Source organism: Leuresthes tenuis, unplaced genomic scaffold (genome assembly GCF_036924035.1).
Source record: "Leuresthes tenuis unplaced genomic scaffold, fLeuTen1.0.hap1 SCAF_10, whole genome shotgun sequence".
In the NCBI taxonomy this organism is placed as follows: Eukaryota; Metazoa; Chordata; class Actinopteri; order Atheriniformes; family Atherinopsidae; genus Leuresthes; species Leuresthes tenuis.
The window spans coordinates 10,592,542-10,609,460 of record NW_027325364.1 but is presented as its reverse complement, the minus strand read 5'-3'; the positions used below and the strand labels follow the sequence as shown (position 1 = coordinate 10,609,460).

The 16,919-nt window shown below is 40.3% G+C and overlaps 2 protein-coding genes across 2 annotated transcripts in view; one reads left to right on the top strand and one right to left on the bottom strand.

Annotated features, from left to right (window-relative positions):
• LOC140316197 (trypsin-1-like) overlaps positions 1 to 16,919 on the bottom strand; it is a 309,543-nt gene that overhangs the window by 254,172 nt on the left and 38,452 nt on the right. The gene's annotated exons all lie outside the window — the stretch shown is intronic.
• tmem145 (transmembrane protein 145) overlaps positions 2,774 to 16,919 on the top strand; it is a 41,129-nt gene continuing 26,983 nt past the window's right edge. Inside the window, exon 1 of the mRNA XM_072393920.1 lies at positions 2,774 to 3,097. Coding sequence (XP_072250021.1) covers positions 2,987 to 3,097 — 111 coding nt within the window. The 5' untranslated portion in view covers positions 2,774 to 2,986. The remainder of the gene's footprint in view (positions 3,098 to 16,919) is intronic.

The window sequence follows — 16,919 nt, the reverse complement described above, 5'->3', positions numbered from 1 at the left end:
GCACTTTGACGTAAACAAAAATGTCCTTCAGAGGTTTAGTCCATATGTCAGGTCCAACTAAATATAGTTTCCGACAATGCTGGCTGTGTCCCTGGCTTGCCTGGTAACAGGGCCGGGATTGCCAGGTCTGCAGAGAGGGACGCTGTTCGATGAATAGGATTTAGCTGACGCTCTGAGTGTGAAAATCCTCCCCCTGTAGAAGAGCAGGATTTTCAACAGCAGTCATGCTACAGGATTAGAGCGTCCTCAGTGCTGTCAGCTACAGAAGTACTTACTGCAATATTTTTAGTGAGATTGATGGGAAGAATGAGGAAAGAAGTCATAAACTCACTCTCTCTGAGATGTTGGGCTAAAGTTTGAGCAAAGCCACCGTTTCTGCTCACTGTGCACTTCTGCTGCAGTTGGTTTGTCGATCAGTGCAAGTTTATTTTAAGCTCAAGCTTACGTTATTGTCGTTTGTCTTCTTTTCTCGGTGTGGTTCAAATTCAGTTTGCATAGGCGCACTCGCGTGTTCGCATTAGTCTCTGGTGTGTTTGTGTGTGTGTGTGTGGGGGGGGGGTGGCTGGAGGTGCCACGTGGGAGCAACCTCTTTGTGTCATACGTTGACGTAACGACCAGGAAGGCACTTTACAGTCAAGAGACTATTAGTCGGATAATTGCTGTTGAGGGCAACCTCTTTTATGTAGTCGAGCCTCTAAGGGACAACATTGTATGGACTTCACCAATGCTTAGATGATGTGATTCATACAAAATTGTTGGAAAAAAAAAAAAAACCTGTGTCAAACATTACACCTACTGTGTATTGGCCTTCATAGCCTCGTAGCCCTGTTGACCTGTCATGCTTCACGAGTGCAAGTGATGGCCCAGAAAGCCCATCTTGTGTTCTGGTCCTACGATTTTGTGACTAATCGTCAGTGTTGACTTTTTAGCTGTTTGTTTTTTGTTTTTTGGTCATTCCTGACAAAGTCGGGGCTTCTTCTGCTGCAGCCTGCGATTTCAATCTGAAATAACCGTTTCGCTGCCTCATAATCTGTGTGTCGATTTTATTTGTGTTGTGAACAGTTTCATTCCCTGTAGACCTTCCCTGAGATTCAAGAAAAGAAAATGTTTTAGTAGTTAAGAACTGTAAGTCGTGCAGTTGCATCCCTTCCAAAACTCTTTTTCAGCTCAGTCATGTCAGTAAAATTCAACCAGGGGAGCATTTACCATCATTTCTTTGTTGTTTTCAGCTTCTTCTTCTTCAGTCAGAAACGCAGTGATGCTGTTTATTCTTGTGCAATATGTCTCAGTCACCTCAAGCTTTGGCTTCACAGATCACCTACTCTGTATACTGTAACACTCGACTGAGAGTAAGTGTACGTTTCCAGAAGGTCTGCCTGTAAAAACTAACCTCGAGCATTTCTAAGAAATGTTTTATGGTGACACGCGCTAGAAAGAGTCGCACATCTTTCCCTCAAGGCTGAGGTTTAAAGCAGAACCAAAGACTGCGGCCACAGTCTGGAGAGATGTGGTGTCCTCGCTGTTTAACGTGTGCCGTTCCCACTGAAACAGCAGCTGCTCATCAGTGTCGGAGCCCGTCCACGCTCCATATGCAAACTGTGCTGCATTAGTTCTGATGTAGAGTATCTTTAGTCTGTTCAATAAAAAAAAAAAACAAGCCATAGACTGGAAAAATAAACAGTTTACCTTTTGTTTTAAAAGTTTTCATTTTGCTGAAAACACCACAAGTGCAAACCTGTGAATGAACTAAAAAAATGTATATTAAAGTTTATTAATCATGTAGATGTTTCTTTGTTTTTCTTTAAGTTTTGTAAATCGGATCGATTGCAGATTGATTTGACTGCATATTCTCTGCAGTGTGTGTAGGCTGGTCTCTTCATTTTGTTGATTTTTACTGAAATAAATATATTCTGCCATGAATGCTGCAGTTGTGTCCAAGCTCATGAATGAACCTTTTCATCGCACGGCTCCAACAAAAAGGTTAGCAAAATATCCCATTAAGTCTTATTTAGAATTGGATTAGTGAATACTGAAACTGTCTGAGTGACTTTGTTTCTTTTGTGTGTAAAACACTGGTATCGGTGCCAGACAATGCAGAGAGCTTTCACATGAATGCATTATTCCTTTTCAAAGAAGCGGAAGTGTCCCTTCAGGAGCATTTCCTCCACATGCAACGTCTTTTTACCTTTCAGTGACAAATTCTTATTGGCTTGCAAGACATTTGGTAGCTTTTCCTGTTCTGTAGATTAAAAGATTGTTTTTTTTTTGTAAAACAATTTTTCTATGGATGAATCCAGCAATGTGTAAGTTCTAAAACTAATTTTATTAAAATTATGCAAATATAAAAAGTGAAAATTCTGAGTAATATTGTGGTCTACCTTTTATTTATTTAAAGTGGGCTCAGTTTTAACCACATTTTCCGCTTTACGTTCATTTCGAGCACATCTACTGTGTTGCCTGCTTTTAACGGCATGTTGGCATATTGGCATATTATATTGAGAAATTAGGGTCTCTGCTGTTTTTCCACGCACAAAATGTATTTCCAGGACTGTCTGGCCGCCTCGCGGTGCAACCTGCTGATTAGTAATAAAATCATTTGTTTCAGGAGCCCACGCATCATCTGTATCAGCGCCACTTCATTAAAGGTGTGTGACCTCTGATGAAAAACCTGATTGCAATCAGCGATGGCAATTTTTTAAATATGTGAGGACGTGTCGCATTGTCAAAGCACGAGCGGAACAGGGCGCGCGCTCGGTACACACCACCACTCCCACCCAAACAAGCTCGCACACACGGACACACTTCATCGTCCAAGCATCCAGCTTCAACAGCTGGAGGGGGCCCACAGGCACCGAAGGGACCCGCGTGGGCGCGCCTCGTTCCTCTCTCACCATCTCTCGCGGTGCTCCTCCGCGCGCGCTCTCGAGCAGAGACGGGCTTCGGGGAGCTCGGAGAGCAGACGAGCGGCAGCTGGGGTGAGAGAAAGATGGAGGTGAGGGTCGGGGAGAGACTTCTTTGCTTGGCTGTGCTGTCCAGCCTCTTCTGCGTGGATTCAGTCCTCGGGAAATATGTCAGAGGAATTGTCGACACCAAAGAGGTGAGCGCTTTTTTTTTTTTTTTTTTTTGTCTTTTTCTCTTGAATTCCTTTTCCTTGCGGGGTGACACCGTCACAGACTGATCAGAAGGTAACCGACTTGACTGCGTATCCAGGTGTCTTTCAGCTGGGTAGAAGAAGGTGCTACAATCCACCAATAGAGTTGTATTGCATCTGTCCATGACTGTTTATTTCCTCTGTGAAACCCACTCACTTCTTCTGCCGAGCGTACGCGCGCCATCTGCGTGTGTGTGTGTGTGTATACCAAGTGTGGCGTATATTTCACCCATAATGTATCAGTTTTTGGCACCATCGTTGTTCCAGTAAGCGAAATCCCACTTGTCCACAGCTGCCAGTCAAACCTCAGGCAGTGTTTGCCCATCTTAAATCCATGCACGGCTTACCGTGCACAATTCTGTCGCTTGAGAAATTGCCGTGGTCTTCCTGCGAATTGATTAGATGACCCGTCACAGGTGTGCGTCATGGCTGCTGGCGCGCAGTGTTGGTTTTTGTGGTGACCCTTCAGAAACCGGACTCGCCACAAACCTGGTTGGTCTGGCTGTCTGAAGGTGTGTGGTCAGCTGCATCGCACCTGAGAAGATCTGCGAGTTTCGGCCGTGACTGGGCAGCTGGAGCAGGTCTGGCTGGAATCCTCACGAGTTTGTTGGGACCAAGTTGGACATGGTGTAAGGCCGTCTATCATTTTGTTGCGAGTTAAACAATAAGGGCCACTGCTGACATTCTGGACTGCCACATAAGCTTTAGATCTATTCATTGATGGCTCCTCAGGACACAATGACGTGGGGTTATTTTCGAATTTTCAGCCAAAAAAAACCCAAAGGTATTTAAATGTTTGAGTGAAATAATACAAGACAACATTGTCTTTCAGTCTGAGGAATCAGCTGTACAATCCAGCAACAAATTACATTGACGTTTAAAAACGTGCATCATACAAATAATATAAAAGATGAGAGCAAGTGTCCAGTGGCCAAGATGACTCGTTCTGTAAAACTTCTTGCTCTGGGTGATTATTTAGCTATAAACCACACAAAGGAAAAAAAAAATCATATTTGACTCAAATACATCTAAAAGAAATGATGCTGCTTTACTTCCAGCGTCAGTAGCAGCTGAAATCTCAGGTTGCCACGGTGGAGCCTTTCAATAACCCACCGTGACAACCGCAGGAGAGTGGGTTTGTGTTGTTGCTTTGGCTCCAATCACAATTGGATTAAAGGTGCTGCTGCTGGAGGGTGAAAGGGCATCCACGTTCAAGATCGTCACCAAAACACAATGACTATTTTGCACCAATTTTATCACTCCTCCCCCTCAGCTCTCAGACTCTTATCGGCACTCTGAGCCAGCGCGCTTTAATTATCACTTCTGCTCGCTGACACCTTCTGCTCACATTCATTGACCTCTCGTCTTAAGTAAATTTCTAAATGAGTCAAACTGTGAGATTGATGTCACCAGTCTGAATTCATGGGATGATGATGGGGATCCACATGGATAAAGTGAACAAGAGGCATTCATCCATCCACCACAGCTGTTGAGATGCCCTTGAACACTGCACTGAATGTGTGCCTGCTCCACTGGAGCTGCTCAGTGGCCAAACAGCAAAAGGTAGCACTGGGCAACTTCCAAGTGTAAGTGTGTGTGTGTGTCTCTGCCATCTGACTAGAAGGACAACCATTTACTCTTCCAGTACCCTGCAGCAATGGATATACCATAAATGAATCAACCTGTCTTGATAATGCATGTAAGGCTACAAATAGATGAGGTTTTTAGATGCACAAGTAGGCTGCAACTGAGAGAGCTTATTCATTATCGCTTAATTTTCCCAACTGATTGTTGTGTTTGTCAACTGTCACACCAAAATTGATGGTTTGTTAGCTAGGGCCCATTTGTGTTTTTTTAAAAAAAAAGATTTCTTGAGGTTCTGAATGTTCAGTCTCGCCACTTCCTGATCCAAAGATCTTTTGAGTAGGAAATGTGAAATGTACTTTTTTTTCTTCAGTGTTGCAATATTCAGATTGCTAAGACCTCTATAAATGAAATGATTTGATTATAGATCCTAACTGAAACTGGATTTTTGGTCTGAATTTTTGGGAGCAAAGAGCTCCGCTGGATGGTCAGAGGCAGAGCCGCTCTGGTTGATCAAAAATGTGATGACATCATTGTGTTGATGTCCAATCACAAGTGTTGTTTAAAAAACAAACAATAATCAAATCCGACAATAAAAAAACATGCTCATACCATTATAGCTGTGATTAGACATAATATTGGCTATACTGAGCCCCCCTTAAAGGAAACAAATTGGAATTGAAATTATAACTATTAGTGTGACAATGCAGGCAAACCGATGGGTAGCTGACCTAATGGATTTCAACTGATCTGGCTAACAACTGAAATTGTTCTGTCCACCCCCATCTGAGGGGGCTAATTAGTAGATGAGTCATCTTACCACCTGAGCCACAGCTGCTGAGATAATAACCCAGTCCATATTGCAAATTTCAGTTAATCTCTGGAGTATCAAGAGTTACTAAAAACATGCAAACAAACAAAAACATAACCAATGCAGCAGGATTCTTTCCAATGGTCCAGTTTAGCACTGACTGTCCTCAACCCATGGGGCTTCTCTTCCTCTGTAAGCAAAACTGCAGTTATAAACTTAACTAACGCATTTTTAACCTTTACTTGATTCAGGAAAGCACTTTTCAGTGCATGTCTCTCACTTATTCACACACATTGTGTGGAATGTGGTGGAGAGCTGCAGTGCAGGATGTTTCGACATTTTGGTAACTTTGAGGGGCCAAACATGTGATTAGTATACACGATCACTCCTCCACCTGAGTTACGGCGCTGCCTCTGACGCTTGTGGCGAGGATTGTTAATTATCTGCTCTCTTGGAATATGATACATGCCTCAGTTCACACCTTCATCTAAAACTGCTCTCGGCTCCCTTCGCATGCTTCAGGACCTTATTTCAAACATGTCATTTCTAACCGTTGCTGATGGATTCTCTGTTGATGGACTGATTAATTCACTGAGCAGTGGTTTTCGCTTTGTGTTTTTAGACAAATTTGCTTTTATTATCAAAAACTAGCTTTAAAAATTAACAGGCTAAATGTTGAATTTTTTTAAAAATGGGGATGTGCACTTTATTTCATGCTTTTTTTTGTTGTTTGTTTGTTTTGGGTTTTTTTTGTTCTTGAAAGCTTTGGAAGGGGATTTTCTCCTGTTATGCTCCAGAACTGGTTTGGAATATTGACAACATGTCTATACGGAGCATTTCGAATGACATCAGGCTGCATTTCTGACTTGTCATTTCTGGAGACTTCAAGACTGTTTTCGTTGTGACATGACGACAGAAAAAAAGTCCCCCAAAATAGAAGTCTTGAACTTTAAAGGTGAATATGTTTTCAGGGTAGCTTAAGGTTAAGAGGTTAGATGAGGGTTAAGGAAATGACAGCTACTGTTATATTCAAACTATCAATTTTGATTTTTTCTCTTGGATCCTTAGCTATGTTTTGAATGCTGCATAGTAGGACGGATGTCCCTTTTGGGTTGGAAGAACAGATTAGTGTTAAATATGTTTGGATAGTCATGTATAGACTGTCCCAAGATCCTCAAAAGAAACAGATCAGGTGTTCAGCCCAAATGTACACTGTAGCATGTAAAATAGGATAAAGCCAAGAGGGGCGATTCAAAATGGGTCGCAGCCTCCAGGAAATAAGATAGTTGATGTCTTCCAACGTCACAAAGCACAGCTTTTTGTATGTGTGGAGTTGAACACCTCATCAACCTTAGTTGTGCATTCCTTGTCCAAGGTCATCTGCTAGCTCCTGTATTTATCTGTCCTGTATTTTCTCAGAGACGCACACTCTTGACTCAAGTCTTGGCTTCAGTTCCTTGATGCTGTAACAGTATAGGTAGTAGAGGTGGGACAGAGGTCTAAACTGACATGAAATTCAGCACAAATTGAGAGATGGACTGTTGAAAATTATGGAGAGGCTGCAGACATACAGTAAGACACAAACATAGCCACTGGTGCGGAAGACTGGTCAACTGCTTTCTTTGGGCTGGTCGGCGTGTACAATTAGCCTAAGTGGCTCATGGACGCACTGATAAAATGTCCCTTTGAGGGGGCAGCGGTGCAGTAGATTCTAAGGGCAAAGGAAGGACGTTGTTTTGAAGCCAGCTGGGAAAATTTAGAAAATAAATGAAGCTTCTTGCTACTCCTCCAACAACAGAGGACCTCTGAGCAAGGCCCTAAATCCAGCTTCAAGCTGTGTCTCTTGCGTCACTATCCACAGAGATGTATGAGTTTGCAGCAACTATTGTTGAACATTTACCAAAGTAAAGTTCTCGTTTGACAGTTGGTTGAACTGAGCTATTGCTGAAAAAACAGGCCTGAAATGTCAGCCCACAAAGTATTAAACAAGATTAATTTTGTGTCAAGCTCAGAAATGTAACTTTGAACAGTTTGAACAGATTTGTGTAAAAATAATGATTCATGAAGTTTGCGGTTGTTTAGACCATCCAAGTGATATTTCAGATCTGTCAGAACAGCTAGTTAAACTTAAGTCCAAATACCATAGCGGCCACATTTAGTGTAGATGACATCTACAAGCAGAGTTTTATAAACCACAGAGCTTTCATGAAACTTGGCTCACTGACAGAGCTGACATACATTTCAGCTAAGTAAATTTGTCAGGAACAGTTATTGGCTAAAACTTATTCAGAGACCTCTAAATGTATAACCAGCAGTTAAAAATTAACTTGACATTTACAAAGTGCCCTTCTGGGAATAGGCATGGTAGTGGTGGGCTGTCAGAGTTTGGCTTTCGACAGGTTAAAATGCTTTTTGTCTGGGCAGCTAATGAACATTTGTGGATTAGGCGAGAAGAGGCTTTAAACTTTTGTCCTTTGAAATTGAATGAAAGTGAATGAATGCCCTTGGAAGAATGTTCTGTTTCTAATTTAAGAATTTGGCACTCCTATTCATCAGCCCACCTCAGCTCAGAGGGCCTTTTTCTTCTTTCTGAAGTCAACAACTCACAACATGAGCTAAACCGCTGTGGTGGATGTAAGGGTTGACTTATTAACAGATTTTAAATGGAGAATTTTCCAAGGTTTTCTGGTCTTAATAAGATCATAAAGACAAAAAAAGGCCTGATATATTATCCCCCAGTCTAATTAATATCACACCTCATTGTAAAACATGGAAGTTCATAACTCTTTGAGTTTCACCAAACAAGACTTTAAAAATCTCTGAAAAGTCTTTCAGTTTGACTTTGACATACATTTTTAGGAACCTTTCATGGGCAGGAAAACCCAATCAGTTTTCCTTTATTTATTTTTAATGAGGACATTGTGATTAGACACAGGTGCTGCGTGTGACGAGGTGTTTCCATATGTCCATATGCTTGCTTTAATGTCTTTCTATGTGCGTCCACAAAATCTGAGTGCACAATAAAACCCCCAGCAGACAGAAAGGGACAAATGTGTGTGTGCTCTGTGTGTGTGTTTATGCATTGCGACGTTGTGTAACCCTGACTAATGAATCATTGAGAAGCCCAGCGGTCCAGGGGTGACTTGACTAGCTGATTGGTAATTAATTGTTAATGAGGCTTAGCAAGCAAACATGGATCTGGTGGGAATGAGAGGAAAAAAAAAGGCAGAAAGCCACAGAGATAAAAGGACAGAAACTGTGAGGCTTGAACCAAGAAATGAAAGCAGAAGACAGTGTGCAATGCTGAATTGACCAGATACTGCATCAAGGCATAGTACTTGATTTATGGGGTGTACGTACACACTTGCGCATGTGCAACTATGGTGCACACACACACTTTGAGAGGTGGCTGAGTGACTCTGCATCACAATGCAGTGGCCTTGGGGAAAAGAGGACTAAAAGGGGATTAAGGTAGACACTTCATCCACTGTTGCTGCTCTCCTGGGACACACAGGGCTACTCTAGGCTAACTAGTGGCAGCTTGTTTTAACTGGTGAAATGCCTGAACCTCCATAGTATCCAACCGTAAAGCCTATTTTTAATAAGGAGGATGTCCAGTCCCTGAGAAGGCTGACATGTGCACCAAATTCAAAATATAGCATGAAACATGTTTTGGTCATGTTTTTGACTAAGCCACCAGCTATCGAACTCCATATAAGCTTGCCAATCTCATCATGGTTTCATCTGAAATGGCAGTGGATTTAAAGCTTCCATGATTCTTTTTTTTTTTTTTTTTTTTGTTATTATTATTCTGAAGGGTTTCAACTTTTGATTTTTTTTATTTATTTATTTTTTCTCACCATCCATTAGTCTTTTTCATTATACTATTTTCAGCGTTTGGCCTATATGTTGTCTGAAAAATGTGAGTAATTTTTGCTAAAAAGTGACTCGACTGGATTAAGCGGGTATAGAAAATGGATGAATGGATGGAAGAGACTTGACTGTCAACAAGGTCTACAAAATTATTTTCAGTAACTCCAACAGGGCCGTAGCTGTCACAATCATGAGATTTCAGTTGATGGTTAGTTGACATACAAATGTTTACAATCAAATAAAAAAACTTTAATTTGTTATTTCAATTGATTATATGCCACCTAAATGTAATACAGCAGTGATTTCATAATGGATGTAGAAGAGTTATGTTAATTAATTCACCATTGCAGTTTAAGCTTTGTAAACACAAACCACACAGTGCAGGAAGGACAGAAATTATAAATGTACTCCTGTGGCTGCCTTGAGATGGTGGATTTGTATGTTTTTTATTGCATTGAACCACCACCTTTTTCTTGTAAATCACCTTTTCCAGGTAATTGGATGCTCCTTTTCCCCCCAATGGTACTGTGGTGTTCAGTGTCACCGTTAAATCAAGTCAACAGATCCTCATCAAAATGCTCTCGGCTGAATATTAAAAATGAGCTGCCTTGAGAACTGATGGGGGCGCCAGTTCTCAGCTCAGCTGTCATTGAAATGTGGAAGAATGGGACACAAAAAGATGGCATGATTGAGTGAGGGAGGAGGGGGTTAATCCTTCTAAATTGAATGACGAGTCTGCAAAATATGTGCCCTTAGCTCAAATAAGACAAGTATATAATAGTTACAGCAAGCCTTGCTTCAGGTGATGATTTCACAATCAATATTTTTATTTCTTTCATCCTTTAGTTCATAAAATTTTAGACAGAGCAAGTATTTTGGAATATAATGGTCTATAACGGCAAGATAAGGACAAATGACTTGACTTGTCTTTTATTTATTCTCACTTGAGAAAATCTCTACAGTATTATTATGTATAATTTGATTCATATGTAAAAATAATGTACATCGATGCATGTTATGGACAAACAAAATATGGATTCATGTTATTTAGCTCATTATTTCAGCTCTCACCCAGTCAAGGCAAATTTTTAAATATATTTGTTATTAGTCCACGTTCAGCCCTCAGGCAACAGTTGGAGAGATGCCCTTTTCTGTTTCAGCATGTCTGTGCCCAGTACACGAAGACGGGTTCAAAAAGAAATGGCTCTTTGAGATTGTTGTAGAAATATGTAACTGGTCTGCACAGACCCTGACCTCAGCCCCGTCACACCTTCTGGGATGAGGTGGAAGCCTGATTGCAAGCTGGGCCTTATCGTCTGACATCAGTTTCTGACCTCGCCAAAGCTCCTGCAGCACAAACGGAGCAAATCCCTGCAGCCGGGTTCCAAAAAATCTTGTTCAAAGCCTTTTTCGAAGAGTGGCAGCTCTACTGGCAGCATATTAATGCCCAAGGCTTAGGAAGGAAGTTTTCCACAGATTTGTTCTGGACTTTAGATACTTTTGACCATGTAGTGCATCTTTTGTGTCCATCTGTTTCCTTTCTTGCATTTTTCCATTTCTAAATATTTAGATTCGGTGACTTATCAATCAATGATCTTTTTTATGTCTTCAGTCTACAGGCTTTTACTGAAATTCAGATGAGAATAAACATTTGTAAAATGATTGGAATTACTGTTAATTTGATAAATTGGGTTTATTTTTTAACCTGTTAGTTGATGAAGTAGCTCATTCTTTTGCGGTCAATATAGAAATAAGTGTTAACCACTCGAGTGACGGAATATGGCCTCTTTTATGTGTGCGAGGAGCTTGGAGAATTGACTCATATAGGAATGAAGTCCGACTAATTATCTGCTTTTTGAAATCATTGCTCAGAGCTGTGTACTACTGCTGCATTAGTGAGAGGAAAATCTGAAGGACAATTACATGAGAGCCGGACAAAATAAAAGTGGTTGTGTGTTTTTGAATGGAGGCTTGTCCTTTGATGTTTCTATGGCAGCTGCAAATAAAGGCATGCTGTAGTTGCTATGGCACTAAAAGGGGGTGGCAAGAGGTGTTGGTTTAGGTCCACGGTGTGTGCGCAAAGTGGTGTGTGTGCGGATGAGTGTGGCATGCATGTTTCAGATCAGGCATGGCGTGCCTATGTGTGTGTGACAGATATTTTTTGTGTGTTTTTCCAACAAAGGGGTCTTTCACTGTCCTGGCCTGTGGTGAGCTAAATGATACCCCCCTCATTCCCACCTTTTCAACCTCAACTACCCCTCTCAGCTCACCCCAGGGATTCATCTCTGGGTCAGTGCTTCTCCCTGCTGCCTTGGTTGCCATGGTTACAGCCTTAAGCGTCACCCAGGACGATGCACAGAGGTGGGCGTGAGTCTCTGACTTTTGCCATGAATTATAACGCAGAGGCTCAGGGGCCTGAAGCCGGCTGGCAGTAACTGAAATATGGCTGTGGTTTTGTTTGCTGTGATATATGGAGGCAGCAGTGCTGGCCCCGCTACACTGCTATGGTTGCACTTTATTTCTCAGCACAGAAATTACTGTGCTTGTTTATGTAGGGAGAACGCTGGGCAGAGGTAATTACAGTATAATGGTGCATGGGGAGTTTACTTGGTTGGTCGGAGATCAAAAGCCCATAGTATCCAACCTTAAAGCCTATTTTTAATAAGGAGGACGTCCAGTCCTTGGGGAAGCTGAAACTGATTCAAAATATAGCATAAAACAAGTTTTGGTCATGTTTTTTATTTAAGAGTTTAAGAGTACAGTTGATTTAAAGTGAAGTAACCATAATTTAGAAGATAATTCTACAATACATCAATGTAAAATCATGTGTTTTATTCAGTGTGATTTATATCTGATTACATATTATTACAATTTGATTAAACATGTTAATTTTGAGTTCCAATTCACATCACTTCATCTTTACACCCCTAAAGGAAACCATTTACAGATTCATTAACTCTAAAGTAGAAATATTTACAAATTGGATTTTTTTTAAATTTCTAACAAGGTTGACATTAAAGGGGACATATGCAAAATGCAGTTGTTATATTTTTCTTTTTAAACATAATCTCATGTCCGCTGTTTGTCTAAACACCCACAAGATATGTATACACCCACAGTATCTGTTATTTTTTTTCTCCTTGAGGTATCAGATATAGTTTTCAGTTAGACCAGCTGCTTTTTCAGTTGAGTCATAACCACCAGCAATGTAACCCATACCACCACCCACTGACAACGCTCCATAGCCTTGTCGCTTCAAACGAGTCTATGGGAATTGGTCTGATTCACATTTATTTTTCTGCAGCTTTTCAAAAAGATTGCTTAAGATTTGCTTCACTTGCAAATGGAAACATGTCTGGGGTGCGCCGTAGTGATGTCCACACTTCTGCTAAGTCTAAAATGTCTCAGCTGTAAGAAAATCAAAGTTCTGTTGAGCAAACATGAGATTAATCTATTATCACCTCATTATCCAGTCATCTTAGAAACTGAAGATGTGAATTTCTTTCATATTTGACCACCGTTCCCCCACACAACAAATAGGAAAACCTGTGTAGATTTGTGTCACAATGTTCAGCTACTGTGGCCAACATTGCCACCTATTTCCTTCTCTACCTCTGTATTTGCTCAGATATGCTGTATTTTAATACAGCTACATTCCCAGTGAAGCTGTTCTCATTTACATATTTGTCTGTTTCTGGTGTCGGATAACAGCACAAGCCCACACACTGACTGAGAGTTGGCTAATTAAGAATAATATTAGCATCGGTATGATATTACGACATGCCGTCCACAGCTGGAACTGCTAAGGTTCTTTTCTGACAGTGATGCCTTCTGCCAAAAGTCACCATAGACACAAAATAAAGAGTATTCAGGGAATTGTGTGTTCCCTTGTGCACAGACGTGGTCATAACGAATGGATAATGTTTACCAGATGTCAGGTTTTTGATGATAGAAGCCTGTTAAGGTGGTTTTCTTTTTCTTTGTTTTTGCATTTAAGCTTTCAGCATTCATACAATAAAACACGAGGATGGTATTTATTTATTTTTTTTTTTAAGCTGCTGATTTTAAACAGAACTCAAAGTAGTTTTACTGATACACAACTTCTTGTGGTGTTTTTACTTAGATTTTTCTTAGCTGGAGATCTAAAAATAAAGTTGCCAGTGAATGTGGCATAACAGCCGAAAGAGCTATGGACTGAAAAATGAGAGATATGAAAAGTCAATCTACTGATGTTTTACATTGGTTTTGTTCAGAAACAGAAACACTCTCCCACACAACCCTGCAAGGTCATGGTGGATTTTATGTAAAAGTCACCTTCTGTCAAGAAAGTACATATGTGTGTGTAAAGGTTTTTTTATTAATTTTTCTGGTAGGAATTTGTGCCATTATTGGCTGGTGTGTACACACCCTCTGCCCAAAGATTACAGCCTTGAAATTACACAGCAAAATAAGAATAAATACAGAAATACCGACAGAGTATATCTGCAGTGAAGTAGACCAACACTAACCTCACCGGAAAGGAATTCATTTGGTCGGAGTCTGTTTTCTTCTTTGCTTTTTTTTCTTTATTTTTTTTTTATGGCTTAAGTATTCTGCTCCAGTTGAAATAGTAACCTGTGGTTCAGTAATGCAGAATACTCAGAAAAGGAATGTTAGAGAGACTGGAAATGGCTGTATTTCTTTGCAGCACAGCAAACCGAGCTCATGGTGTTTAGATAAAGGATACGTCAATAATAATTGAGTCGGCTGCCCTGCTAATGGGTTTGAGCTGAGCAGTCATGTGCAGCCCTTCATCACACAGCTTACTGTGCTAGGTTGTCCTTGTTCCACTAAGTCCACAACAAAGCAGAAAATGTCACCTGAAAAACTGGAATTAGCCCAGACTTCTGTGACCATGTTTTGCACCTGCGTTAAAATGTTGTCCTGGAAAATACAGTACAGCAGAACCTCAATACTTGCTGAGCAATAACAGTGAAAATGTTTGCTTTAAAATAAGTTTAAAAAATGGGTGCACGTGCAACTCTTATAGTCCTACATGCAGCTTTAGCTACATGGCTCCAAAGTTAAAATGTTAAGTATGTTCAGGAGATTTTTTTTCATATCTAGTTTTGGCTATGGATGCGCTTACAAAGATATTTGCTCAGCTGGTTTGATCTACATGTCTCTGCCAGCTTCAAACAAGCGCCGAGCCTGCTGCTGCAAGTACAGGCTGGATCCAAAGAGCTGCAGGAGAGATGCAGCTGTTGCCAGCTTCAGCAGCTGCAAGCAAGCTGCCAAAGCTCTCAGCAATCGCATGCATTATCTTCTACTTATTCTCTTGCCATTTCTTAATCTAAATTAGAGACTTGTTTAATATCATTGATCTTTATCAGTTGCTGTACTGTCTTGGTATGCAACTCGAGATTTGAAGCATTTCTGGCTGATAAAATGTAACAAAAAATTCAAAGTTAAGGCCTATTGTAAATGCAGCTTCTTTTGATTTTCTTGCTCGACAAGCAGACCCCAAAGGGTTTTCTCTTTATTATCAAACAAGACAAATATATCAGAAGCTAAAATTACAGAAATTATTTTAGAGCTCAACATCTTAAAAGCTCTGAAATGGTAAGTTTACTACAAACCTTCAGAATTCTATCAGTCTATCTTTTATATTGTAATTATTAGACAGTTGTTATTTGCTAAATTAGATCAGGTGTTACTACTTCTGAAGGATCTGATGTCTCAGTCTGGTCCAGAACCCTTCATTTATTCTTCCTGCCCCGTTTGGGCCAATTCATACCGGGCAGTGATCCAGGTACAGAAGTGTGTGTAAACAGCATATATTATCAGTGATGTGGCGTTAGTGCTGTGTTCGGCACTGTGATCCATATCTACAGAATATGTCTGCCCACAGCTGTATAGAATATATATATATATATATATATATATGAGAGAGAGAGCACCAGTGACAGATCTGCCATGCCAACACTGCTGCAGTGCCTTATGTAATCTCACTGAAGTACACTATCAGCACTATTATCTGGCCTCATACTGCCAAGCTGATGGCGGTATAATATTGAGGACAGACAGTGCTTTTTATTTTGTTTATTAAAGTGCTCAACAGTCTTAATCCTCTTTTTGTTTACTTTCTCTTCAAGTTTAACCTCGTGGCACACCTCCTAATTTGTTCTTGATATTTTCTTCTACAAACTTCTTTCATTGTGGCTTTTTATTATTTTGTTTTGCTTCAATGTCCCTGAAACTCTTCTCTACTGTTATAACTCCCTTTCCCACTCTAGCTCTTCTTTATAGTCCCATTAATGTCTTCACCAACTCTCATTTCTTCTCTGGAGCTCCTCCTATAAATCTTTTACCTCATAAGCGTCTCTAAAACCTTTTCTCTTTTCACGTATTGAAGAATTTCTTTTGAGGATTTGATAGATTTTCATGAATTTAAATATATATATTTTGTTGTATGTTAACTGTTGATTTAATTGTGTGTTCACATGACTTTGGAAAAAAAGATGATTGTGTTAGTCTAACTAAAACTGGACTTTTGAAGTGGATGTTATTCTGAAGGACATCATACAAAATCGAGCTTTTCCAATCCAGAGTAATGCAAGATAATACGATTGGGGTTCAATCTCCCATATATATGTGGTCCACTGGACTCAAAAGGGCCAAGGTGCTCCATATGCTCCTCTAAAGTGTTTGTTAATACAACTGAATTACAAACTGCTCTTATTCACATATTTTTCTGTTCCTTTTCTCAGACGGCTTCAGAAATGGACTGAAAATCAGCCCTATGCGTCAGACATGCTTCAGTCAGTAACTAAATTCCGCTCCCATGAATGTAAACTGGGACGAGGCCGGTGGCCCAGTTAAATGGCCTGGTTGAGCTTGACTCAACATGCGCAGGTACCTGTACTGACTATCAGAGCTGACCGTGACTTTAATTAGGCGGTTATTTAGATCAAAATTTGTGGCAAATTGCACAAACTGTAATTTTTTTTTTCCAAACGACACATGAACTGGCAGAGCAAACACTTCAGACCACTTTTCTACTTGTCCCTCATCAGAGAATATTTAGAATTTTGGACAAAATCAGGAGTTACAGCAACATTTCCCTTGAACGGTTTCAGTGATAGTCAATCAAGATGATTTCTTTGAATAATCTGAAATAACTCTCAGCTGTATACTTCTAGTTTTGATTACAGTCTTCTCTTAAAATGAGTCTGTCAGGGTCCCAAGTAGCCCACCTGATTTGGCTGGCACCGCAGGCACAAAGCTAATATTCCTTGTTGCAGCAGCCTGGATTTAAATTCCTCTCCATGGCCGTTTACTGTGAGTCATTCACCCCTCTCTGCCTCTTTTACAGTCTCTCCCTCAACTGTCAGGGAATTGCTACTAGAACCCAAAATATATATTTAAAAAAAGTTTTTTTTTTTTCTAACAAAGTTTTTTTTTAAATTTTTTCTAAAGAATCTAAATTTCAGGGTAAACTAATTAACTTATTGTTAGCGG